The 26,518-nt window shown below is 39.8% G+C and overlaps 2 protein-coding genes across 2 annotated transcripts in view; one reads left to right on the top strand and one right to left on the bottom strand.

The window, feature by feature from the left end:
- FSHR (follicle stimulating hormone receptor) overlaps positions 1 to 26,518 on the bottom strand; it is a 168,849-nt gene that overhangs the window by 139,217 nt on the left and 3,114 nt on the right. The window lies entirely within an intron of this gene.
- LOC124239576 (S-adenosylmethionine decarboxylase proenzyme) lies at positions 12,254 to 13,602 on the top strand. Its single transcript, XM_046661760.1, has one exon. It carries the CDS (start codon positions 12,565 to 12,567, stop codon positions 13,567 to 13,569), a length of 1,005 nt encoding a protein of 334 aa, XP_046517716.1. The 5' UTR covers positions 12,254 to 12,564; the 3' UTR covers positions 13,570 to 13,602.

Below are 26,518 nucleotides of genomic sequence, written 5' to 3'. Positions count from 1 at the left end.
TTGCTCCTAACTGAAAAAAACAGAGCCCTTGCTGTAGCTTATTTTCTTTTATCCACTTCTTGGTGCTTTCAAAATCCTGGCATTGATGGCGAGAGAGGTGACCTTTTTTTCTTTCTCAGCTTTGGGATAAAATATGCTTTGCCTAAAGCATGCTCTGAGCATTTTTCTTTGTGACTTAAAGATGGAAAGAAAGAACTGAAAACAGACTGACAGACTCACACGGGTATGTTCTTGGCTTACACGGGAGTGAGCTGGTGCCTTACTGATGTTGCTGACAGAGCTGTCATCTTTCTAAGGCAGGCGTGGGGGATGGCTTCCTCTAGGAATGGATCCACAGGGTTACCACCAGCGTGTGAGACAGTGAGCCGCCTCCATGGTTATGACAGTCGGGTCATCTTTGACTCATCTTCTGCTCTCACTCCTCATTGCTCAAAAGCTTATTTCTTGTAAAATTCTCTTGGATCCACCCTGTTCTCCACTTCTAGTTTTATTCTGATCCGGAGTCTTGTTCACCTCATGATTGAATAGCTATCATGGCCTCTACTCTGTTTGCATTTCACCAGTTTCTCCCTTTTCTAATTTGTCTTGGACACTTACCTTCAAGGGAATGCTCCAAAAGCACGACTTCCCACTCCTGCTCCAGGGCCTTCAATGGCTTTCCTCTGCCTTACTTTCAAAGTCCCTCCTAGTGAAGAGGGCTCACTCTGCTAGAGATTAAGGTCCAAATCTTGGGTTCCATTCTTGGCCTTGCCAAATCCTGGCTCTGGATCTTTGGGAGGGTTACTTCACCTCTCTGGATCTCAACTTACATATTTATAAAATGAAGGCTGCAGTAGATACGTTGGGGTCTGTCTGCCTATCTCACTGTAATCCTTTTCTCTAAGAACTATAGTATTCCTCTCTCCTCATTTCCCTGAGTCCCTCCTTCCCTCTTTCCCTCCTTCCTTTTGTTCACATTTTGATTTGAGATAAACATCCAGGACATGAAGAATTTAAGTAACTTACTTACTTGAGTCGTGTAGAATCTATCTTCCATATTATGTCTGTAAACAATATGTCTGTTTTAAAAAGAATCACGCCCTTCAAGGAAGTTTCAGCTGTCAGAGACCTCCATCCAGAGTTGCTTTCTGGGGGAGGGGGCAGGGAGGGAGAGAGGGGATTGGGTAGAGGCACTGGGACTTTGCCAAGGGGGAGGACAAAACAAAGAAGAAGGGTGCAGAGTGTTGCTGATAAAATGAACAGGTCCAGCAGTTATCTTCAGGGAAGGTGGTCCTCCCTGGTTGTCACTAGAGAAGGGGGCACATGGCTCACATTTGTAGCTGGAGGGAACTTGTTTAGCTATTAGGAGGCATTTTTTAAAGTTAATACTGAGCTATAATGTAGTTATTCAGATGCTCTTGAGGTGTTTTTAAGTGTAAGCTTTTAGTATAACATTCTAAGTGCGAGGGACAGACGGAAGTTTAGCCTGGGAACCATCAGAAAACAAGAATGTAGTTAAATATCCAAATCACGATCTTTAGACAATGGCATTACTTTCAAAAGTATAAAGATCTGTCTTCTGTAAGGTTAAGTCTGTCTCCTAATCTCTACCCCCCGGCCCTGTTTCTCCTGCATTCTTCCCCATCCTGGGAAAGGCAATACCATTTTTCTAGTTGTTCAGGTTTATAACCCCATAGTCATCTTTGACATTGTTTTTCCTCACACTCCATGTCTCTACCTTCAAAATATACTGAGAATCTAACCCCTTCTCATCATCTCCACTGTTATCACCTTCATCTGAGCCGTCATCTCCCCTCAAATGGATTATCGTAACAGCTTCCTGACTGGTTTTCCTGCTTCTGTCTTGATATCCTTCAGTCTGTTCTTAATAGTAATTCTGTTAAAGCTTAAATCAAATCACATCCCTCCATGGCTTCCCATCTCACCCTGAACAAAAGCTAATGTCCTTACAAGGGTCTATAAGCCCTTCATTCCATGCAAACTTCTTCATGACTCCCTGACAGTATCTTACACTGTACCCTCTCCACTCATCCATTCACTCTAACTTCTTTGCTGTCCTTGTACATACAGATGTGTTCCTGCCTCAGAGTCCTTGCTCTTGCTGGTCCCTCTTCTGGAACACTCTTCCCCTAGACATTCACATGGTTCAGTCCTTTAGCGTCTTTAAATCTTTACTTAATTGGTTCCTTCTTGGAAGGGCTTCCTGGCCAGTGTGTTTACCTCCTCTCACCCTTCTTATCCCCTTTCCCTGTTTTATTTTTCTTAGTAGCATGCATCACCATCTGGCATATTATATATCTGACTTATTTTTTTATGTTCATTTTCCGTCATCTGCTAGAGGATATAAGCTCTGTGAGAGCTTATCATCTCTTCCTGCAATCTACTTTCTTCTCTACTGTACCTTTAGCACATAGAGCAGTGTCTGGCACACAGTAGGCCATCAGTAAGTATTTGCTGAATGAATGAATGAGTGCTCACCAATCTTTGCTTTTTTCTTTTCTAGGAAATGCCATTTATATACTTGAGGAATTTTAAGGCCATCTGCTGCCTCAAATTTGCAGGACTGTTGGTTTTGAATATTGGACTTGGAAAAGGAAAGCCAAGAGTGATCACACACAGCATTTGAAATGGCCCTTGCTCCCTAGTCTTGCCACGAGCTGTAGTGGTGCGGATGAAATGACAGTTGCTAACAGACTTAAAAACTAGGAAACTGCAGATGGCTGATGAGCCCTGTTAACCTCTGTTCCTCCTCCTCCCAAGGCAGAGACTAGAGGGCAAACTGTCAATAAAAAGACATGAGATTTTTAGCTTATTCCTGCTGCCACTTAATGATGACAAGCCAGAAGAAAGAGGCTGGCAAGAAATGTAGGATTTTCACTACACATGTGAGGTTCTTAGAATCACAAAGGACAAAGCTGTAAAGGGTCCCTGGAAGTGGTAGGCTGGGAAGGACAGTGAACTAGACATGAAGCTGGTTTGGTTATTAAATGGTTGAATGACTTCAGTCATAGTTCATTCCCAGGGTTCCAGTTTTTCTTCTGTTTAGTGGAGAGGGAAGTGACTTGGGGATCATCACGTTCAGTTCTGTCACATTATAGAGTCCTCTGAGGCCCAGAGATGTTAGGATGTATAATGAGGTATTCTTGGGACTAGAACCAGAACTGAGGTCTTCTCAGTCCTAGTCCTGGGATCATTCCACTGAGCTGCTTGGCCTCTGTGTCCCAGGACACACTTCTCAGGAGGTGGGACATGAGGGTTACAGAGATGGCCTGCAGGTCTGCCCCAGGGAGAGGCATCCATCCTATATCTCTGCTTCCTAAATTCACCAGAGAGAAAGACTCTCTGCTTCTGTCAAGCTGGCAGAGAAAGAGTGAGCAACCAAGGATGCATTTGGGCAAACTCAGTGGAAGGAAACAGAAGTGGAGAAAGGCAGAGAACAATGCTCTTGGGTAAAAAAGAGTCCTGGGGCTAAAAATAATTGAAATATCTGAGCATATAAAAGTATTGTGACAAGAAATAGCAAGAAAAGTACATTGTGGAAAAAAAGAATGAGAAATGGAATAGAACAAGTATATACATATAAGTTTCCTGTGTTAATTAAAAACTGATGTTCCATAATGTCCTGTCTTTACTCTTCCTCAGAAACCCTGTTTCTCCCACAACAAGGACCACTTCACACACACACACACACACGACCCCTTCATCTTCTGCTATCTAAATTATTCAAGGTCTACTGCCCTCCACACTGTGAAGCCTTCCTTCTCTGATCCACGCTGTCATCCACAAATGCTGCCTCTAGTACTTGCCTCCTTTGAACTTCTGCCAGACTTAGATCTTTTGTGGCACCTGTGATCTGTGCATGGCTTCCTCCTATGCTGGCCTGTTGGCTTCCTGAACTCGGATCTGTGTCTTCGTTTTTCTGTGCTTCACAGTAACAACCTCAATGCATGCTCAATAGATATTTGTTGAACGAACGAGTGAATGATTGGGAACATTTTCTTAAAGTAATAATAATACACTTATTACTTATAATGGATATTATACACACACATGAACAAATGGAACCGTGGCTGAGAAAACATCTTGAAAAATATTGCACTAGAAAGTCATATTATGCACACAAAAAAGGAACACAAAACCAAGAGTGAAGACAAAAGAATGATAGGAAACTAAGTCCTAGGGTGTGTTGGGGCTTGGGGAAAATGCTAGGACCTAGAAAGAAGACTTTCATCTACATTCACGGCAAGAAGAAAAGCTAGGGATGAGCAGCCTGCTGCTACTGTAATACTCACAAAGGACAGGAGAACACAGAAGTACCTGACTCCTATTTGACTTGTACCTTCTTAATCAGGGAGAATAGTCCTGGAAAGTGTTGAATAGTCTTTTGTCATATTGGAAATGAAGTTCAACATGTGAGAAGAGAGAGGAAGGGAAAAGCTAGCTGCTTCAATTGAGTTTCTACTTCCAGACACACATGAGTGACATCTCAAAGTTCTGGAAAAACTTGGATAAATGGAGAGGAAACTCCTTAATCTTTGAAGAATTATGAAGAATAAGAGTGATATTAAAAGTCTGGAGAGTAACAAGTAATGACCCATTTTTTCAGAAAGGTGGAAAACAGATTCTAGAAACTACAGACCAGAAAGCTTAACATCAATCCTATTAATAATTTTTTTCTAGAATTTTGCAACTGATAGTTCATGAGCACTTACAGAAAAGAAATAAAGAAACAGATAAACAAACCTAAAAATTACTAGAAACTAGCTTGAATTCATTAAGAACATGACACAACAATCCTAATTTCATGTCCTCATTCCCAGGTGGTAGTTAAAGCATGTGAATCTTCCAGGTAATTTATCTGTTTCCTTATTATGTCCACTCATGTGTTTCAAACTTATCTCAAACTTATGTTCCAAGTTGTACTTTTGTCTTCACCCTTCCCCTCCCCTGACAATATGCTTCTCAGACAACCCAGTAAATGACACTGCCATCCATTAGATTGCTCATGTCAGAGTTGGGCATTATCCTGCAACTGGCCTCTCCCTGAAGACGCTATGGGGCTATGTTTTGGAGTGTATATATTCTATAAATATAAATATGAGATTATGTATTATATTTAAAAAGCCTGTACTTTATGGCAGTCCCAGAAATTAGAACTCCTACACACCTATGAAGCTCTGTACAATATGGTCTGACAGATCCTATCACAACCTAACTTTAGGAGACCAAGAGATGTGAAATGTGGATATTTTAAAGTTTTTAAGTTAAGGAGATTAGAGCAGGTTTATAATTTCAAGTCCTCAAGAGGGGGAGACTCCTTTTTTCTTCTGTTTCTCCATTTTCTCAAAATTTTGTCATTTTCCTTTTTAAAAATCCTTATTTATGTTATAAACTCTCTTCTTCCACTGCCCACGGTGTCTTGAAATGCCTAAGAGCAATGTCTTGGGGTCTTGCTTCCTGAGTCCAAATCCTGGATGTGCCACTTGGGCAAGTCACTTAATTGCTTTATGCCTAGGTGCTTTATCTAAAAGTGAGGCTAATAATGGGCCTGCCCTGATGGGTTGCTATGAGGACTAAATCAGATGATCCGATGAAGCACTTAGAGCTGTGCCTGACACACAGTATGTACTCAATACATATAAGGCCAATTATTTGTCTATATTGTTATTATGTCTGGCGTCCCTGCCCTGCTCTCATTTTGCTCTCCGTCCTTGGGAAATCACTTCTATTTCTTCAACAGCCAGGAGGGCCTGGACTCTCTGTTCATTTGAAGTTCTGGCCTTGATTAGCTGGTGAATGGGACACCATGACCTTCCTTCTGCTTTCATGATAGCTCCTCTGTCAGTCCAGAGAAGCTCAATTCAATTAGTTTCAATCCAATCCAATTCAATTCAACTCATCAGGTCAATTTAGTGCAAGTCATTCATTCCCTTTATTCAAAAATATCTCCTGAGGCCTAAGACAAGCATAATACTTGCCAGAACTAAGACAGACAGAAATAAGGCATGGGAATCCTTGTTTTTGAGGGTCTTACAAATCGGAATGCTTTCTGTAGCTTCACATCTTTCTAAGTGGAGAGAAAATAAGAAACACTCTATCCCCTTAGGGGTTTAAAGGACTTTTTCCTTTAAACAATCTTGAAGAAAACAACATCTAGCCTGTTGCTGGGAAATGCAATTCTGATATTTAAGTGATTCTAATAATCCCCTACTCAAGGAGGCAGTTCCTAAAGGCTGGCAAACCTTCCCGGGAGGCTGCTGCAGACAAGCTATTCACTTCGCTTAAAACAAGACGGTGGCTGTCACAGGGTTCAGACAACAGCAAAATAAACAAAGTTCCAATTATGATTCGAGGGAGGTAGATGAGATTTTCCATTTAGTCAAAAGGAATTGATTTCCCCTAGAGTGTCACTTATACTATAATGATTATTGGAAGGAAGACAACAGAGTGATACAAAAACAAAATTAGATAGGCTGCCGATCAGTGGATCTTGACTGACTGCCTTGAAGGCGGAGGTAGAAAAATGCAGTACATGAGGAGGCTAGATATTTGAAACTTTTTCTTGACATTTGTTAGGTTTTTTTTTCTTTCCTTCTTTCTTTATTTTTTTTTTTGTGACGAAGATTGGCCCTGAGCTAACATCTGTTGCCAATCCTGCTCTTTTTGCTTGAGGAAGATTGTCTGTGAGCTAACACTGTGCCAATCATCATCCTCTATTTTGTATGTTGGATGCCACCACAGCATGGCTTGATGAGTGATGTGTAGATCTGTGCCTGAGGTCCAACCCCACGAACCCTGGGCTGCAGAAGCAGAGCATGCAAACTTAATCACTCTGCCATGGGGCTGGCGCGATATTTATTGTTATATATTCATCTATTCATTCAGTTTTTCCCCTTTCTTTTGAAAAACAAAGTGAGTTGGGGATCACAAACAAAATGGTAAATTCAGGTTAATTCTAGGAAAAATTATCTAGATCTAATTGGGTTTATTTGCTTACCCCTTAAGTTTCTCTAAAGGAATTACTTATTTCAGAAATATGTACCTTTAGATCCAAAGACCTTCTAAGCACAATATGATCTCAGCTGGTCCCTACTCCAGGCAACTGAAACAAATAAATGAATAAAAAAATGATTTCTATTAGGAAAGACTTCTGGTGACTTAAGTAATTTGTATTTCTTAACTGCAAATGAAGGCCGGGTCTACTCTGTTCTACATTCAGTCATAGAGATTTTTAAAACCATTTATTGCACCCCACTGAGTTTCTCTGAACAACACCTTGGTTCATTCTACCCAAACCTCCACAAATTATTAAGAGACTTCCTTTTTTTTCCTGCTGGATAGCCTTTCTTGCACTTGAAGATCTGCAATGGAAATGCTGCAATTCCCTCCCACCCCCCACCCCAGGTGCTGTACTTGGCACACTTCTAGAAATGGAATTGATAATTCAGAAGCAATACTATTTCCTTCAGGAGAGAAAACGATTTCTTTGATTTGCTGCTGTTTGACTAGCCCTCCAGGTGTTCTTTCTACCTACTGTGCATTCTCCTTCACTACCATATATTTAAATCTTTTCTTATATCCTGCACACGTCTCACCTTTTCAAGGAAGTGCCTTATGTTTATTCTCAAGTGTAGGTATCTCTCTCTTTAAAGAACTTCTGCTGTACTCAAATTTTGTTCTGCTCATCCTATGTCTATCACGTTATCACATGATAACTTGAAAAGCCTTGTTTTCTTTTTCTGTGTCTATGTATGCGGGTGTGTCTACTCTTCAGCTGCATGAAAAGGGTTTGTGTGTCAGGGCTGCATCTTCGGCTCCTACATCCCAGCAAATGGCTATACACACAGTAAGTGTCCAATAAAAGGGTGCTGCCTGTAGCAGCAGGTTGTGGATGATGTACGGCTTTGTTTAGGGTCTCAATGATTTTTCTGTGAAGATGCTGAACTCAGGATTTCGATATTACTTTTGGCTTGTTTTCCATCTGGTACAACTGCATGATCTCTGTTGCTGAAATTACTTCAGTCAAATGGTCAGGACTGTAAATACGCAGGGAGAAGTTCATTTTGTCTCTGTCCTGCCTAGGAGAAAATAAATCTGTTCTTTTCCTTTGATCTAACGAACCAAAGCAGCCCTGGAAATCACCCTTTCAGTTATAATTCCGTTTCCACCTGTTTTGCTCACCATATCACAGTGTTTAAGAAACTGTTATGCCTTCCAAGAAGAGTGGTTATGACCTTATTTTGTAGGTGATAGAGCCATTACCATTCACTAGACCAATATTTAGGACATGCATACTGAATTATTTAAAACTAATAATGCACATGAAAATCATTAAAGTAAAAAAGGGGAAGAAAAACTTCATCGTGATAACATTTATTTCCTCCTGGCTTGTGCAGCTGTTCTCCTTTGTTCAAGGGCACAGCTGAAACTTCAGAGATGATAGTCCTGGGTACTCAGCTGCTTTCAGCCACAACCTACTCACCCTCCGCTTTGCCTGGTCAAGACCATAGCAGTGAGATTGACTATTAGGATGACAGCATGAGGAGCTCCACTGGCCTGCTTTGAAGGGAAACTAGTAAAAACAATAAAACAAAGCAAAACAAACAAACAACTCAAATCCTCTGGAAATGGTCCTGAAGGCAAAGAGCAAAGAAGGAAACATCTATTCAAGAAAATCTAGGAAAATCTGATTAAAAAAAAAAAAAAAGGTGAGAGTCTGTAGTATTTGGGCCAAAACCACTGCCTCTTTCTCCCCTCCCACCTCAGAGACATGGAGACTCCACTCCTGACAGCTGCAGCCAAGAACACAGGGTTCCTTCTCCTCCAAGCTTCCAGCTGGAGGACTTTCTTCCCAGGAGGAGCAGGAACTCAGCATTTCTCATTCTGCCTGCAGCTTCCTGTTGCTGAGGCTGTGTCTTGGGCAAGTGTGGTTGGGAAGTGGCGGCTCCTTTCTTATTATCAAGCCACATTTGTGCAACAGAGGCTCTATCTTAGATGTGGCCTGCTGAGAATATTAGGGCCCCAATAGCTCTTGCCTGGGCTCATGAGGCTGTGGTTCCATGACAGAAGAGTCAAGCTGAGAGGATCTCAGATTGCTACCCCACCCCCCATGATGTGCTTAACTCTTAGAATGATGGTCTCAGAGAGAAGCTTGCCACTGAATCCAGTCCTCGCTCCAGAGACCTGGCTGAGATTTTGCCTGGGGGGACAAGCAAGCTGCAAAATGGGTAGCTGGTATTCTCTTCCCAAAAGAACTTACTTCATTTGCAACAGAACATGGGGAAGTTTAAGCCTAAGAGCACTTCAAGAATGGTAGAGGTGTGGTAAAAGGCAACTGAGAGATTCATGGATCTAATGAATATCTAATGTAAGCCAGCTAGTTTGCAGAAGAGAACTGGGAAATAAAACAGCTGGAAGGAGCCCCCCTGGGGTCAGAACAAATATCAAACACTGACCTCAGAAATTATTTCTTTGAAGGAGCCACAATTTGATTGAATTCGTTTGTGGAGGAATTTATGCCCCCCAAGGATTATTGAAAATAATAGCACAGTCTGCCCTCAAGTAGTGAAGTTTAACATCTGGATATGGTCAGAGAAAGAATGGAAGAGAGCCCTACCAGTACCACTGTCCTCCCAGGGTGACTGGTCATATCCAAAGCTGTGCCTCCCTAGGGTGCAATATCAGAGGCTTTCACTAATATAATCCAGCTAGTAACTAAATAAATTAGCAAATAACAATAGCAAGCCATGAAGGAGTAACCAGTACCCAGCAAAAAATCATCAGACATGGAAAGAAACAGGAAAATATGACCCATATACTGGAAAATAAAGCAGGCAACAGAAACTGCCTATGAGAGTGACCAAATGTCAGATTTGACAGAAAAATATTTCAAAGTAGTCATAAATATGTTTACAGAAGTGAAGAAGAGCATGATTGAAGAAATAAAGGAAAGTATGCTGACAATATTGCATCAAATAGAGAACATCAGTAAAGAGATAATTTTTAAAAAACAAGTGGAAATTCTGGAGTTGAACAGTACAATAACTAAAATTTTTTAAAAAGTCACAAGAAGATCTCCATAGTAGATTTGAACTTGCAGGAGAAAGAATTGGTAAAATTGACAATTGATCAATAGAGATTATCTAAGCCAAAGCACAGAGAGGAAAAAAAGGGTAAAGAAAATGAAGAGAGCCTCTGAGAAATATGGGACAAAATTAAGCACACCAATATGTGCATAATGGCAGTACCAAAAGGAGAAGAGCGAGAGAAAGGAGAAGAAAAAATATTTGAAGAAATAATGGCTGAAAAGTTCCGAAATTTATCAGAAAAGATACACTGCACATCTAGTAATCTCAATAAATGCCAGGAGGATATAAACAAAGAGACCCATAAACAGACACATAATAAAAATGCTGAAAGTCAAAGACAAGGAGAAACTCTTGAAAGCAGCAAGAGAAAAGTGACTCATTACTTATAAGGGAGCCCCAGTAAGATTAATAGCTCACTTCTTATCAGATACAATGGGAGGCCAGAGGTGGTGGGATGACATCTTTAAAGTGCTCAGAGGAAAAGAAAAAACTGTTATGCAAGAATACTATATCCAGAAAAACTCTCCTGTCAAAATGAAGGCAAAATAAAGATTTCCCAAGATAAACAAAAATGGAGAGAATTTGTTACTAGCAGACCTGCCTTACAAGAAATACTAAAGGAAGTTATTCAGGCTGAAGCAAGTGACCCCAGTTGTTAATTCAAATTCATACAAACAATGAACACAAGTAAAGGCAATTATGTAATTATAGAAAAAATTCCATAAATGCATATTTTTCTCCTTTCTTCTCTTAACTGATAGAGAATAGAGCTATATAGGTGGAACATTGCATGTCTATTGCATGTCTAAATGGAATATCCCTCTCTCTCACTGGAATTAATCTAGCATAAACCCAAAGCTGATTCTGGTAAGACAAGGTATATATGATAAACCTTAGAGCAACTAACTAAAAAAGCCAACAAAATTATGGTGAAAAACTATTAAAAAATTTTAAAGCTACATTAGTAAAGATTCACTTAATGTGAAAGAAAGGAGTAAAGGAGGAATAGAGAAACAAAAAAGACATTAGACATAGAGAAAACAAAAGGTTAAATGGCAGATATAAATCCAACTGTGTCGATAATAACACCAAATGTGAATGCATTATACAATCCAATCACAAGGCAGAGATTGTCAAACTGGATTGACAAAACATAACTATGCATTTTCTAAAGGACACACATTACATTGAAAAACACAAATAGATGAAAAGTAAAAGGATTGAAAAATGTATATCATGCAAAGAGCAGCCACCAGAAAGCTGGAGTGGCTATACTAATACCAGATAAAAGAGGCTTTAAAACTAAAACAAATGTTCTAGAGATAAAGAGGAACATTTTATGAGGATAACAGGGTCAATCCATCAGGAATATATAACAATTATAAACATATATATGCTTAATAACAGAGCACCAAAATTCATGAAGCAAAAACTGATAGAAATTAAGGGAAAAATAGATGATTTGACAATAATCATTGAAGACTTCAATATTCTACTTTCAAAAATGAATAGAACAACTAGACAGAAGATAAACAAATATGTAGGAGACTTGAATAGCACTGAAAGTCAACTAGAGTAACAGATGTATATAGAACACTCAACCCAGCGACAACAGATACACATGCTTCTCAAGTGCACATGGAACATTCTCCAGAATAGACGATATGCTAGGCCATAAAAAAAAAGAACTCAATAAATTTGATAAGATAGAAATAATACAAAGTATATTCTCTTAACCATAATGGAATGAAATTAGAAATAAATAGCAGGAAAAAAAAATGAGAATTCACAAATATGTCAAAATTAAACAGTGTACTACTAAATAACCAATGAATCATAAGTAAATAAAAACAGAAACAAAAAACACTTTAAGATGAATGAAAATCAAGGCACAACATACCAAAACTTATGACATGCTGGTAAGGCAATGCTTACAGGGAAATTTATAGCTGTAAATGCTTATATTAAGAAAGAAGAAAGATCCCAAATCAATAACCTAAGCTTCTACCTCAAGACACTGGAAAAAGAATAGCAAACTAAACCCAAAGTGAGCAGAAGGAAGGAAATAATAAAGATTACAGCAGAAATTAATAAAATAGAGAATAGAGAAAACAAATGAGATTAAAAGTTGATTCTTTGTGGCTTCCACAGTATGGCCGGCGACATTAGCTAGCGCTCGCTCTGCTCTCTCTAACGGGGAAACAGCGGACTACAAGAGACTGAACTGCATCTGCCTCTATTTCCAACAGACTCACGTTCAACTTTCGCTCACAACAAAAAAAAAAAGCCGGGAAAATTTTATTAATCCTTTTTTTAAAAAAAAAGTTAATATAAAATTATAGCAAAAAAAAAAAAAAGGAACCTGAACTTTAGTAACACAGCTGGAACAATCCGCAGCGGCGGCGGCAGCGGCGGGAGAAGAGATTTAATTTAGTTGATTTTCTGTGGTTGTTGGTTGTTCGCTAGTCTCACGGTGATGGAAGCTGCACATTTTTTCGAAGGGACCGAAAAGCTGCTGGAGGTTTGGTTCTCCAGGCAGCAGCCCGACGCAAACCAAGGATCTGGGGATCTCCGCACCATCCCGAGATCCGAGTGGGACATACTTTTGAAGGATGTGCAATGTTCAATCATAAGTGTGACAAAAACTGACAAGCAGGAAGCTTATGTACTCAGTGAGAGTAGCATGTTTGTCTCCAAGAGACGTTTCATTTTGAAGACATGTGGTACCACCCTCTTGCTGAAAGCACTGGTTCCCCTGTTGAAACTTGCTCGGGATTACAGTGGTTTTGACTCCATTCAAAGCTTCTTTTATTCTCGTAAGAATTTCATGAAGCCTTCTCACCAAGGGTACCCACACCGGAATTTCCAGGAAGAAATAGAGTTTCTCAATGCAATTTTCCCAAATGGAGCAGCATATTGTATGGGACGTATGAATTCTGACTGTTGGTACTTGTATACTTTGGATTTCCCAGAGAGTCGGGTAATCAGCCAGCCAGATCAAACCCTGGAAATTCTGATGAGTGAGCTTGACCCAGCAGTTATGGACCAGTTCTACATGAAAGATGGTGTTACTGCAAAGGATGTCACTCGTGAGAGTGGAATTCGTGACCTGATACCAGGTTCTGTCATTGATGCCACAATGTTCAATCCTTGTGGGTATTCAATGAATGGAATGAAATCGGATGGAACTTATTGGACTATTCACATCACTCCAGAACCAGAATTTTCTTATGTTAGCTTTGAAACAAACTTAAGTCAGACCTCCTATGATGACCTGATCAGGAAAGTTGTGGAAGTCTTCAAGCCAGGAAAATTTGTGACCACCCTGTTTGTAAATCAGAGTTCTAAATGTCGCACAGTACTTTCTTCGCCCCAGAAGATTGAAGGTTTTAAACGTCTTGATTGCCAGAGTGCTATGTTCAATGATTACAATTTTGTTTTTACCAGTTTTGCTAAGAAGCAGCAACAACAGCAGAGTTGATTAAGAAAAATGAAGAAAAAACGCAAAAAGAGAACATACATAGAAGAAGGTGGTGGCTGCTTTTTAGATATTGATACCGGGAGCCATGCTTTCCATAACCGCCACCTTGTAGTTGCAGAAAGCCCTAGATGTAATGATAGTGTAATCATTTTGAATTGTATGCATTATTATATCAAGGAGTTAGATATCTTGCATGAATGCTCTCTTCTGTGTTTAGGTATCCTATGCCACTCTTGCTGTGAAATTGAAGTGCATGTAGAAAAAACCTTTTACTATATGAAACTTTACAACACTTGTGAAAACAATTCAATTTGGTTTACGCACAGTGTAATATTTCTCCAGGTATCTTCCAAAATTCCCCACAGACAAGGCTTTCGTCCTCACTAGGTGTTGGCCTCAGCCTAACCACTTGGGACTGTTCTATTAAATTGCTGCCAGGATTTTACATCCAGTTACCTCCACTTTCTAGAACGTATTCTCTACTAATGTTATTGAAACCAATTTCTATTTCATACAGATGTTTTTTGCAACAGCAATTAAAGTTTTTCTTCCACGAGAAAAAAAAAAAAGATTCTTTGTAAAGATTGAAAAATTGACATGCAAATGGCCAATAAGCATATGAAAAGATGCTGAACATCATTGCTTATCAGGGAAATGCAAATCAAAACCAGAATGAGATACCACATACTCACTAGGATGGCTAGAATCAAAAAGTCAGATAAGAAAAAGTGTTGAAGCGGATGTGGAGAAATAGACAACCTCACACACTGTTCATGGGAATGTAGGGTGGTTCAGCCACTTTTGGGAAACAGTTTTGAGGTTCCCCAAAGGCTGAAACATAAAGTTATCATATAACTCAACTATTCCACTCCCAGGTACATGCCAAATGAAAATATATGTCCACTCAAAAATGTGTACACAAATGTTTAAAGCAGCATTGTTCATAATAGCCAAAAGGTGAATAATCCAAATTCTATCACAGATGAATGGATAAAGAAAATGTGGTATATTTTTCAGCCATAAAATAAGGGAGTATTGATACCTGTTACTACTTGGATGAACCTTGAAAATATGCTAAGTGAAAGAAGCTAGTCACAAAGACCTCATCTTATATACCTGTAATTCCATTCATATGAAAGTCCAGAATGGAAAAATCTATAGAGACAAAAAGGAGATTCGTGGTTGCTTAAGCTGGGGTGGAGGACAGGTCAGGGGGGTATGTGATTTGACTTTGAGGTGATAAAAATGCTTCAAAATGGACGATGGTGATGGTTGTACATATTGTGAATAGTCGGGCACTGCACAACGACGTTTTGGTCAAGAATAGACCTCATGTACGATGGTGGTCCCATAATATCAGTACCATATAGCATAGGTGTGTAGTAGGCTATAGCATATAAGCCTGAGTAAGTACTCTCTATGATGTTTGCACAATGACAGAATTGCCTAACGATGCATTTCTCAGAACGTATCCCTGTTGTTAGGCAACGCATGACTGTATACGAAAAACCACTGAAATGTAAACTTTCAATGACTGAATTGTACGCTATATGTCTTATAATCAATAAAGGCGTTTTTGAAAAGCAGGCAAAGGTAAAAATAAAATAGTGGTGGAATTCTAATGCTCATAATATCTGGAAGGTGTTTCCTTGGGTGTGAGGGGATAAGAGGTGAAGGTGGGAGGGCGGCAGGGAGGGTGGTCTGAGCTTTGGGAGGGGAGAGGTATGTTTTGTCATCACCAAACCTGCCACAGAAGCTTGGAAATTGAGGACTTAAAGTTTCCGGCTTTAGAAATAGAGGATAGATAATATCAAATGATCTTAGACAAATCATTTTTATGGGGCCTCATTTCTTATTCCTAAAACAATTAAGAGGAGGGAGGAAATGTCTTCCCTCTCAAGTTCATCTGGCAAAAAATTCTCTAGTTTGAAGAACAAGGCAGATTTACATGAGTGAAGACTTGGCCCACATCAAATTTTAAAATTTATGTCTACCACGTATTTGGGGTTGTACATACCACCTTTCTCAACTCTTCAGTTCCTGGGGGTATATATGGAGACACATTTGCCAAAGCATATTGCTGGTTAACTGCATGTCACTAAGTCAGAGTTTCCTGGTGTGTTCTGTGGAACACTTATGAGTTATATAAAGTGGGAATACCTCTGACAGCCTTTAATATGTTACGTACATTGTGAATCTCTAGAATGAGGGTTCAGCGTGCAGCATTTTCCAAACGTATTTGATCACGCAAGACATTTTAACAATTTACTATTTCTGGAGCATCTTATGAAACTAGGGTTGTGAGGAACACACTTTGCAAAATGTTAAAGGGGCAGCCTTCAAAAGCTTAAGATATTTATCCAAAAGGATTTTATATTTCAACTGCAGAGTCTTAGAAATGAGAGAAATCTTTAAAGCTCCAAGGATTAATTTATTAAGGGTGGCATTGTAATGTAACAAATAATGGGGAAAATAATTGGGGGCAGTTGAGCCAGCTTGGTGCCTCTCAAATCATACCACATAGGGAACAGCAGACTAGTTATAGCAGCCTTGATCTAGACGTTAAACCATATTCAAAATGAGAAAACAGAGGTACAATTCCCCAAAGACAGAAGAAAGAAATCTTAGCAAAGGGGTTGTGAGGTCATATTAGATCAATAAGGATTTTTTTTTGTTAACTCTGTGGACCTTTTGAAACATCATCATCACAGTTCATCTAATTATATCAGGACCATTTAGGGAGTATCTATAGTGATCCCCAAGCCTCCATCAAGCACTCCAGGTTCACATGGTATTCACTTCTGCTAAGCCTCTCCACCTGCAGAAGATCAGCTACTTAACCTGCTGAGAGTTAGTCATTACTGGGGAACCATCTTCATAGGAAATGTGTAAAGAGCGTCAGAGAGTTGGAGCAAGTCTTTCCAACTGCCTCCTCCATAGGCACACATATTGTTCAAACAGCTCTTTAGCATTATTAGACAACTTCTGGTTATTTTGCAATTTACCTGGAAATGGCCATTGACTTTTACTTTTCAGACCTCTTTCTATTTATTCACGAACTCACTCACTCATTTTCTGTCTTTCTGTCTCTGTCTTCCTTATTGAGTAGTTATTGAGCATCCAAGCCTGCTGGTGCAGGAGAGCAGTGCAGGGCTAGCCCTCAGAGAGCTTATTGTATTTGAGAGACAAGATAACACGTAAGTTTTGTATTGCAGATGACCCCTGCATTGTACATATTTAAGCTCAGATGAAGAGTTTAGATTGTTCTGCTTTAGGAGTTCAGAGAACAGGGAAGTCTTTTTTCTCTTTTTTCATGGTTAGAACAAAGAATGGGTATTTTTTAATCAGGTATATCAGGAATCTCAATTTCCATTCTGACACTGAGAAGCTGAGTGACTTTGGGCTAGTTCTTTCTTTGATATCTTTTTTCATATTTCCAAGAATAGCTACAGTGCAAGACTGCTAGGCGAGATACTATAAAAAGCATAATGCATGGTGATATACTGGGACTAATAGATGTTTGTTACAAGCGATCTTTTCTTCTAGTTCTTATTTGCTTGAAGGAGCCTTTCACTCATCCATCAGTTTATGCGTGTATTGAGCATTTACTCTCTACCAGGAACTATTCTACACACTGGAATCATCGCCATCATAAAACTTTAGTTCCAGTTTCTGGTGAAGGGAGATAAATAGGCAAACATAAAAACACTCAAATTTCAGTAAGTTTATAGAAGAAAATGGTCATATACATATATGGTGATGCTACCATAGCAGAATGGTCAAGGAAGAGCTGTCTGAGGAGGTGGATTTGTGTAGAGACTGGAAAAATGAAGAGTATGTGAAGAAGAGAGGAACATTCTAAACAAAAAGAAAAGCAAGTGAAAAGACCTAAGGTGGGAAAGAGCTTGGTGTATTTGAAGAGTGGGAAGGGGCCCAGGGTGGCTAAAGCATCGTGGTGATGGGCAAGCAGTGGATGATGGGCACCACGCCCGTGGAAATGCAGGCAGAGGTCAGATCATGGAGTGCCTTGTAGACATGGCAAAGCGTATAAGCTCCACAAGGGAAGGGATTTGTCTGTTTTGCTCACTGTTGGATCTCCGGCATCTAGAACAGTGCCTGCCATAGTAGGTAGTCATGAAACATAAGTTGAGTAAATTCTATTCTAAGAGCAATTGTGGGTAATTGTATACCATACTCTCTTAAAAAGTTTCTCTAGCTGCTGTGTGAGGGCTGGATTGTTGGTTCAAGTGGAACCAGTGGATGGAAGCAGTGCGGACCCTTATAGGAGCCAAACGAGAGATGATGTTGGTTTGAGCTAGAGTGGTAGCAGGAAAGATAAAGAGAAGTGGAGACATTTGTGCTATATTTTATGGGTCAAATCTCCAGTACTTGGTGTTGGATTGGATTTGGGGGTGGGGGTTGGTAATGTGTGCACTTATATATATATGCTAAAGACTGGGAGAGGAGATCCTGAGGGGCTTAGAGGAGGGTGATTAAGTATATTATTTTCTACTTGTTGGTTTTGAGATGCCAGTCAGAGATCCAAGTGGAAATGTCAAGGTTTCAGTTGGATATTACTTGTCTGGAGCTCAAATGGAAAGGTTAGGCATGACACATACATTTTGAATGTAGATGGCATTTAAAGCCATGAGACTGGAAGAGATCACCATAGAGAGTAGAGACGCACGAGAGAAGAAGGTCTGAATGAAGCCTGAGGAACTCAACATTCAGAGACTGGGTAGCAATGGAGAACTCAGCAGAGAAGACCAAGGTCTGGCATGAGATGTAAGAGGAAAGCTAGTGTGGTGTCACAGAACCTGGAAGTCAAAAAAGAAAAGTGTTTCAAGCCAGAGGATGGTCAGCTGTGAGTGTTCCTGAGAGGCATGTAACATGTAGATAGGGATGTGACCACTGAATCTGACAGCTAAATTGTGAGGATGCCTCTATATTCAAACTTTTATATATTATTTGAAAAATAATGTAAACGTAGTATAAAATATATTGAAAATAAAGAGAAGTTTATTGGTACATATGACAAGAAAATTTTCAGTGGAACAATGGGAAGAGAGCCAGATTGAGTGGATTGAATAAAGAATGAGGATTCTTGGGCAGAGATGGCATAGTAAAGAAATAACTGTTTCCTCTTGAAATCCCACTCAGAAGACAGTAAGGGGAGGGTTTTTTCCTTTTTTTTTTTTTTTTTTTGAAATGCATAAAGCCACACGGACAGAGGAACAAGGACACAAAATTTTAGGACTGTAAAGAACATAGATGAATGTGGTTCTGGAACTAGTACTGCCAGCATCTCCTGGAGTTGCTTCAAAATGTGGACTCTTAGGCCCCACCCCAGACTTACTGAATCAGAATCTGCACTTTCCCAGTGTATTCCTCTGATTTGCATGCACATTTAAGTTTGAGAAGGGCTGACTTTAGAAAATGACCTCCTAAACCAATGTGATTCGCACTGCACAATCCCTGAAACACTCAAGAATTGGAGGCACTGGTGTCCCTGAATTAGGGAGTGGGATGGAAGTAGGGTGAGGTGGCCAAAGTAAGGAGAATTGGTGGAAGTTTAAGAGGCAGCCATATTTCCCACTTGGAGCAGTCAGGCAACTGCTCCCCCTGACCTGAGCAAAACACCAAAGGCTTATTCTTTAAAGAGAGTAGAAAGAGTTTCTAGACTAGGGGATGCCAGGGACCTCCTATGCCTGTTGATACCCCCAGCCCTTTCCCCAGCCACTGGAATGCTGGCTGTTAGGACTTCACCTTCCATGTAGGAGCTTGGGAAAATCTTCCCCAGGGAATTTGACCAGCCGAAGACGCAAAACCTAGATACAGAAGCAGCAATTCCCCGACTCAATGGCCCAGCCATTTCTTTTATTTATAGCTCTGTTGCTTTTATTTTTGCTCTTCTTCCTCCCAAATCTTACCCGAGAGCTCGGCTTCCAGAGCTACTTTGTAATTTTCCTATCTGGCTATCATGACTGTTTGTTCTCTTTCCTCTTGTCTCTAGGTATTTGTTTTGGGGAATCAGATGCCATTCCAAGACTGTATGTTCTTCTTGAAAGGGCTCAGCAGATTTTCACAATCAGGGGACTGATAAGCAATTTTGCTACTGTGTGCAGGATTCCAGATGACCTCTTTGCTGTTCATCACAATTCTCATATTTGCTTTCGTTGCCTTTGCAGTTTGTTTGTTTAAATTAAGAGTATTTCTTGTTGCATTTTCTGCTGCTTCCCTCTACCACCCCATATATTTATTTACAGAAATTCTACCCTGCTTGCCCACAAAACAAACACCAATTAAATGAAGGTTTCTTCCCTTCTTACTCTGACCAGATATTAGCCTTGGTGGGCACATGGCAGTGGCAAGGGTTTGGGCTGACTGTTGATACTTGCTCAGGTTGTGATCTGATGATGGAGAGTGGTCATTCTTTTGCACTCAATTTGTTTTTCTATTCTAAGCACAGCCATACGAAATAGTCTGAAATTTAGAAGAAAGGCAAGTTGCTTATAAGTTCAAGAACATTCATTAATTCCTTATTAGTGTCCCCCTTATGCCAAAGTAAACATTTTTAAGGTGCATCATTTTCAGAAGAGATATCTGGGCTTTGTTAAGGCTAACTGTGTGATTGCCAGACTTCAGAGATAACATTCAGCTGCTCTGGGGGAAGCTGGCATACACAGCGCCTTGACATGTAAACTCCTTTATCTGCTCCCTACCCAATATCCACATAACAGTATTCATGAACACAAGCAGCTGTAGGAAAAATTATGAGGTTGGCAAAGAAACAGCACAGCCTAAGTTTCCCCCTTTGATGCTGTTTTCCATCTCCTGTGGCATTCTCTTCCACCCCGCCTCAAAGGAGCCAGTCCCTCGTATTTTCGCAATTTGAAAACTTCTAGTCAAACTTAAATATTTCAACATCTCCCAGTTAAACCCTATCAGAAATTTGCTGATGCTTACTTGTCATTCTATTTCATTTGAAGTCTTATGTTCTCCCTGTAAAATAAAGCAAGGATTTTCTGACCTTGTAAAGAATGGAGTATTTTGGAAGTGGCCCTGCACAGCTCCCGAAATCAACTCTAAGGTGTTCAAAGGGCAAATCTGGGTAGGACAGTTAGATACTCATCTTCTCATCAACTTTCTTCTGGCATCAAGCGGGCCAGCATCTTCCTACTGGCTTTCACTAGGCATCTGTTTCTTCCAGCTCTCACAATCTATGATTTCAGATTACACAAGGCAACTTGTAATTAATCGTCAAATGAGTGATTTTGACAGTCACTATTCTGAGTTCTGAGGGAGGTTTTTGATTGCTGTGGGTAAAAGGGAGGAAAGACGTTATTGTCATTACTTGTTTGATGTTCTTCTCTTTCAGCAGCTCCATGAGAACAGGCACCGTGCCTCTCCTATTGATTCTTTTCTCCCAAGCGCCCAGTATAGTGCCTTGAACAAATATAATCCATAAATATTTGCTGTTGAAAGAAACTTCATGAAAAATGAGCATCTTTACTTTGGTCTCAAAGACTGAATAATATTGGAGTAGGAGAATGTATTTCAGGTTGGAGAAAATAATATTATTTGAGTAGGGGAACATAAGATTTGGGAGCTGGGGAATAGAAAATACTGCAAAGAGCAAAGAGTTGAGAGGATGGAAGATGAGAGGACAGGAGAGTTGATTTGAGGCCAAAATATGGAAGACCTTAATGTTAAACTTAGGACATTGGGCTTTTGTCCTGAATCTGGGCATTGGAGCCCACACAGGAATTAGACCAGAGCAAGAGCTCAGAGCAGGGAGCTGGGAGCGGAGAAGACTGAAGGCACAGAGACCAATTCAGAAGCCATTACCATGAAATGATAGGGAAAGCACAACCAGAGGCAACCCAGTCTTCTAGGGATGTGATCCTATCTTCCGAACCAAAATTTAGTAGACTTTCTTAGAAGGGACAGTTTAAATTGGGGCCACTCCTGGAAATCTAGTGCTCAAGGCTATGGCCCTTCCCTATAAAGGGCCTTTCTTTTTCATGCCACTCCTATTCCAAGAGGATTCCAGATGAAATGTTTCATGATCTTCCATCAGCCTTTGTTTATTTAGTTACAAAGTCATTGTTGGAGCTGGGATCCCTCCCAAACTCTCTGTTTAAAACTCATTCCAAACTGAAAATAACAGGAGAGAGAGGTGTCTGTGTGGTGTTTTCCCATGCTTCATTTCAAAATAACAGAACTGTATTGAGCCTAAGGGAACTTTCCTCAACCCCCTTTACCTCCCACCCCAAACCCCACAACTGAAATCAGAACAGTTTAGGAATTATACGCCTGCTGGACTCAGAGACCTAGAAAAAGCCTATTGATTTGGGGAAAGTTGGTGCCTGAAGATATTTGTCAAGTCAAAGCATTTTAGAATTGAAAGAAACCTCAGCATCATTTTACTTTAAACTTTCACCAATCTACTAATGAATTTTCTCTCTGATAGCCTCAATTAATTGATTTCTCTGTTTCATTGAAACTTGGCTGAACTTTTTGAGTCCTTATTTCTTAGAGGTTTTCAGCAAGCTTGGCATTAGAGAGACACAAAAATTGGCTCATGGCATACATTTTCCACTATTTTTGACACAGGATTCTGTGATGACTCTCTTGGCTCTTGCCGGAAAAGGTCTGGGAGATAAGGGATGAACGAGAGAGGACTCAGCCATTCCTAAGACTAAAAATATAATTGAGTTCAAATCTATGGTAAGGTTTAGTTGCTTTATTCAAATATTTTTTCCACATCCTTTGAAGATTTTTAGATCAGTTGGCATATTCTATATGAAAGAACAAGGTAATGGCATGTTCAGGTCAGGGACACAAAACATGCTCTGAGATACTTCGGGAAGAGGTTAGATTAGAACAAACATCCAAATCTCATTATAATCAGATCCTAAGCAATTAAAAATAATTACTCTTTTTCCTAGGTGACCTTGTGGGATATATAAGCTAGAGTCTAGTCTAAATAAAGCTAAATTGGAGAGTCTAAATCTAACAGCTTAAAAAAAACTATAGTCCAATCAACCAGAGTGACTAGATAACCCAATTAGTGGTTAAAATGAAAGTTAAATGAATTTCCCATTTGCAGCCAAGATGTCCTGTTTCTGAAGCGTAGGCTTCTTTGGTAGAGGATTTGGGTGAGGAAGGACAGCACTCACCTTTAGGTAAACAAGGGAATTTCATCATCACCAAGCAAGAGTGCTTCTGTGCTATCAAAACCCTGCTCTTCAAGTGCTGATAATGACTCTGCAAATTATAGCTCTTAGCCAATTCTCAGGGTAGAGTTCATCTTCTACTTTAAAGGATTTTTTCCCTGCAATATAATTTCTCCTTTTTCTCTTTCAAGGTACTGCATTCTATAGCTATTCCTTTAGTCATTTTACTGATTCCTCTGCAGGGAATATAAACCTCTCTTACCCCCAGCCCAATTACATTTCAAATGTTGGACATAGATGTATCACTTCTTACTAAAGGGGGTGCAGGGTTTTGTTTCAGAAGAGAAAGGATTATGTATGCATTAGCTTGAAAACTGTGCTGTGTGTTTCTTTCAAAGAACTAGCTAAACAAGGCAGTAGGAGTGTCCAGATACGGGCACCTAGGGCAATCTGCACAGTGGGGTGATTGGTTTTCATATCCAGACTGAACTATAATAATCAAAGCACATCTGGGCAACAGAGGAAACCTAACATTCAGAGTTTGGAATCTGACCCTATTAGCAAAAATTCTATTTCTTTGAACATTTCTGCCTTGTTTAAAGTGATTTTGTTTAGCAATTTCATTCATCCTTTCAATATTCTTGTTAGGGATAGGAGGGCAGGTATTACTACTTAAGTCAAGAGAATTGAGTGACGTGTCTAGAATATAGAACATTCAACTTTTAACTTAGGAGACCTTGTTTCAAGTCTATGTATCTCTCTTTCTGCACGCAGGCATTTGCTTAAAACAAATACATAAAAAGGCAAGGAAAACAAGGAAACTATCAAATCCTATAGTAATTCACCACAGGGAGAGCAATAATCACTTTTCATAAGAATCTTTTCTTCAATGCTGAGGAGCAGAGCAATTAAACAGAGGTAATTCCCCCTTATTTCTTCTATCATTTGTTCTACATGTAATTGAGGACACAGAACATACATTGCATCGAACTAGGCACAATAAGGAGTACAAAGGAAAGCTTCACTGCAGTTAAAGAAATAAGAAGCACATGAAAAATTAAGTGCAAAGCAAGATTAAGTGTGAAAATCAACAGCGCTGGGCTTCAGATTAAATAGAGATGGAGTAGGCAGGGAAGACTTCATGAAAGAGGTAATCTTTGAGCAAGATTATAAGTAGGTTGGATTTCAAGAGGCAATGAAGAAACTAAGGATAGTATAAACAAGAGTCATAACATAAAGACACAGGGGGATGCACAGAAATACACAAAACTGAGCTTGAGAGTAAGTCTGTATCAACTTTGTGGAGTAGACGGCTCCTGTTGGAGAACGGTGAAAAGTCAAGTCAGAATGGTGAGCCACTGGATAATTTTGAACTGGGGAATCATAACATGGTGGCAGTGACGTTTTATCAAGAAAAATGGAATGGCAGTAAGCAGGCTGGTTTGGAGAAGAAAGAGATTAATAGGAAGGAGATAAATTAGGAAGTAAATATATAACCCAGACTTTAAATATTCAGGGGCCAAACAAAGATGATGGCAATGAAAAATAAGAGAGCTATTGCTAATCACAGTATGAAGGGAGTTTGTAAAACTGATTAGTTATGGCCAATAAGGAAAGTGAAATTTGCATGATGAGGAGAATTAAACCATCAATACTCAACAAATGTGGAAGTCAGGAGCAGTTTTAGTAGTTTTATAATCCATTGCTTTCTCTTTCCTTTCTTCACCTCAGAATGAGTATCACCTAGTTCCCTCATGGCTATAATCTATACTTTAGAACAATCTCTTTCATGAGGACACATCACATTCTTAACCAGCTGCTTCTCGGGCACAAAGCAAAGAAAACCCAACCAAGATCCATCTCTAGCTGTGATCAAGGACTGAACTGGGAGTCAAGAGGTCTGAGCTGCAATTTAGACTTTACTAGGGATTCATTCTGCTGACTGGGGTTGTTGGAAAGACCAGCTTGTGGATTAGCCTTCCCCAAAGTATGTTCTGCAGAACACTAAACCCTGAAGATACTTTTAGAGAAAATACTTCCATAATTAAACTTGTTTGCAGACATCACAAACTCTACTTCCTCTTGGAGATCACAGAACTTATTGGCATAGCGAAGTATTCCCTTTCTGGCACACAATACTGAGACATCCCTCAGAACTAAGACCCTACCAAGGAAAAATAAACTATCTCCTAACTAAACAATAATCTACAGTTATGGAATATGGAGAGTGATCCAAACCAAGACAGCCAAAAACAAAAAAGGAATATAAGGCAAAGGAAGAAAATGAAAAGGGAAAAAATATAATTAGGTAATTAGAAGTAAATGGCGGTCAATTGAGATTGGAATGAGACACAGGAACTTCCTGTGAGGAGAGAGGTCAACACAGGCAGCACAGGTCTCCCTATGCTGCGAATGACCACCACTGGACCCTTTTCTCCTCTTAGTATTGTGGTCATCTGACCTTGCTGAAGGAAAGGTAGCTGTATCCATACTGTCACTTAGAGTTAAACTTTCGGATTTTGAATGGGTGTTCACATTCTCCTTAGAGATTCTAACTCCAGGAAGAATGCAGCAAGATTAAAGGGTTCTTTCTAGATTCACTGACTGCCTCCAGGTGAAGCTGAGTTTCCAGGGTAAGTCAGAAATCAAAATTCCTTTGACTACAGTAAGAATGAAACCTGCTCTCTGAGTTCTTGGCAAATATTAAAAGCCTTGAGGAATACATTTTATTACTCAGAAAGTAAATGCATAGAGAGTAAGTGCTCCAGCCACTGAGAGGAGGAGATTATTCTGAAGTAAGTGGAACGCTGTAAACTATTTCAGAGTTATAAAGATCCTTACAACAATTTTTCAAAGCATTCTCATACCTATTGACTCATTTGGTCAACACGAATGTCCTTTGTGGTAAGTGGTTTTTTTCCTAGTATTTTACAGACGACAACAGCAACCACCGCCCCCACCACCTGGGAGGCATTGGGCTAGGTGTTTTACATTCATTGTCTCATTTAATTCTCATAGCAACTCTGTAAGGCACACACTGCAATGTCCATTATATAGCCAAGAGCCCACATGATAGAGCAAAAGACAGTGGCATAGGCTGCGTTTGAACTGAGGTCTCTGGGATTCTAGAGGCTATACTCTACCATGTCTGACTTGTCAGAACCAGTTAAAAGCCCACCTGTGAATGTTCCCTCCCTTCCTGATTTGCTCACCTAGTTTAGTACTTTCTCCATGGTGCCATGTTACCGCAGGCTGCCTAAACCCTACTTAAGCCAGTAACATTTCACCACTCTCAGCCACACTCTAAATCAGAAGTGGGCAATCTATAGCTGGTGGGCTAAATCTGACCTGTTCCCTGCTTTTCTGTCTGGCCCATGAGCTAAGAATGTTTTTCACCTTGTTACACGATTTAAAGAAAATCAAAAGAAAAACGATATTTTGTGACGTGTGAAAAATATATGAAATTCATACATCAGTGTCCATACACAAAGTTTTGTTGGAACACAGCCATGCTCATTCATTTACATTTTGTCTGTGGCAGCTTTCCTACAACTATGGCAGAGTTGAGTAGTTGCAAGAGACTCTATGGACTGTAAGCCTAAAGTATCCATTATCTGGCTCTTTATAGAAAAGATTTGCTGACTTCTGGTTAAAATTCTAAAGGATACTTTTATTAAGTTACTTTTTTAAACATAAGAAATAGAAGGAATCAGACTTTCCTTGTACGCACATGCAGAGGAGACAGAAACGCAAGCTGAAGTTTGGATCCC

Source organism: Equus quagga, chromosome 5 (assembly GCF_021613505.1).
Source record: "Equus quagga isolate Etosha38 chromosome 5, UCLA_HA_Equagga_1.0, whole genome shotgun sequence".
Taxonomy (NCBI): Eukaryota; Metazoa; Chordata; class Mammalia; order Perissodactyla; family Equidae; genus Equus; species Equus quagga.
This window is presented reverse-complemented; position numbering and strand designations above follow the sequence as displayed.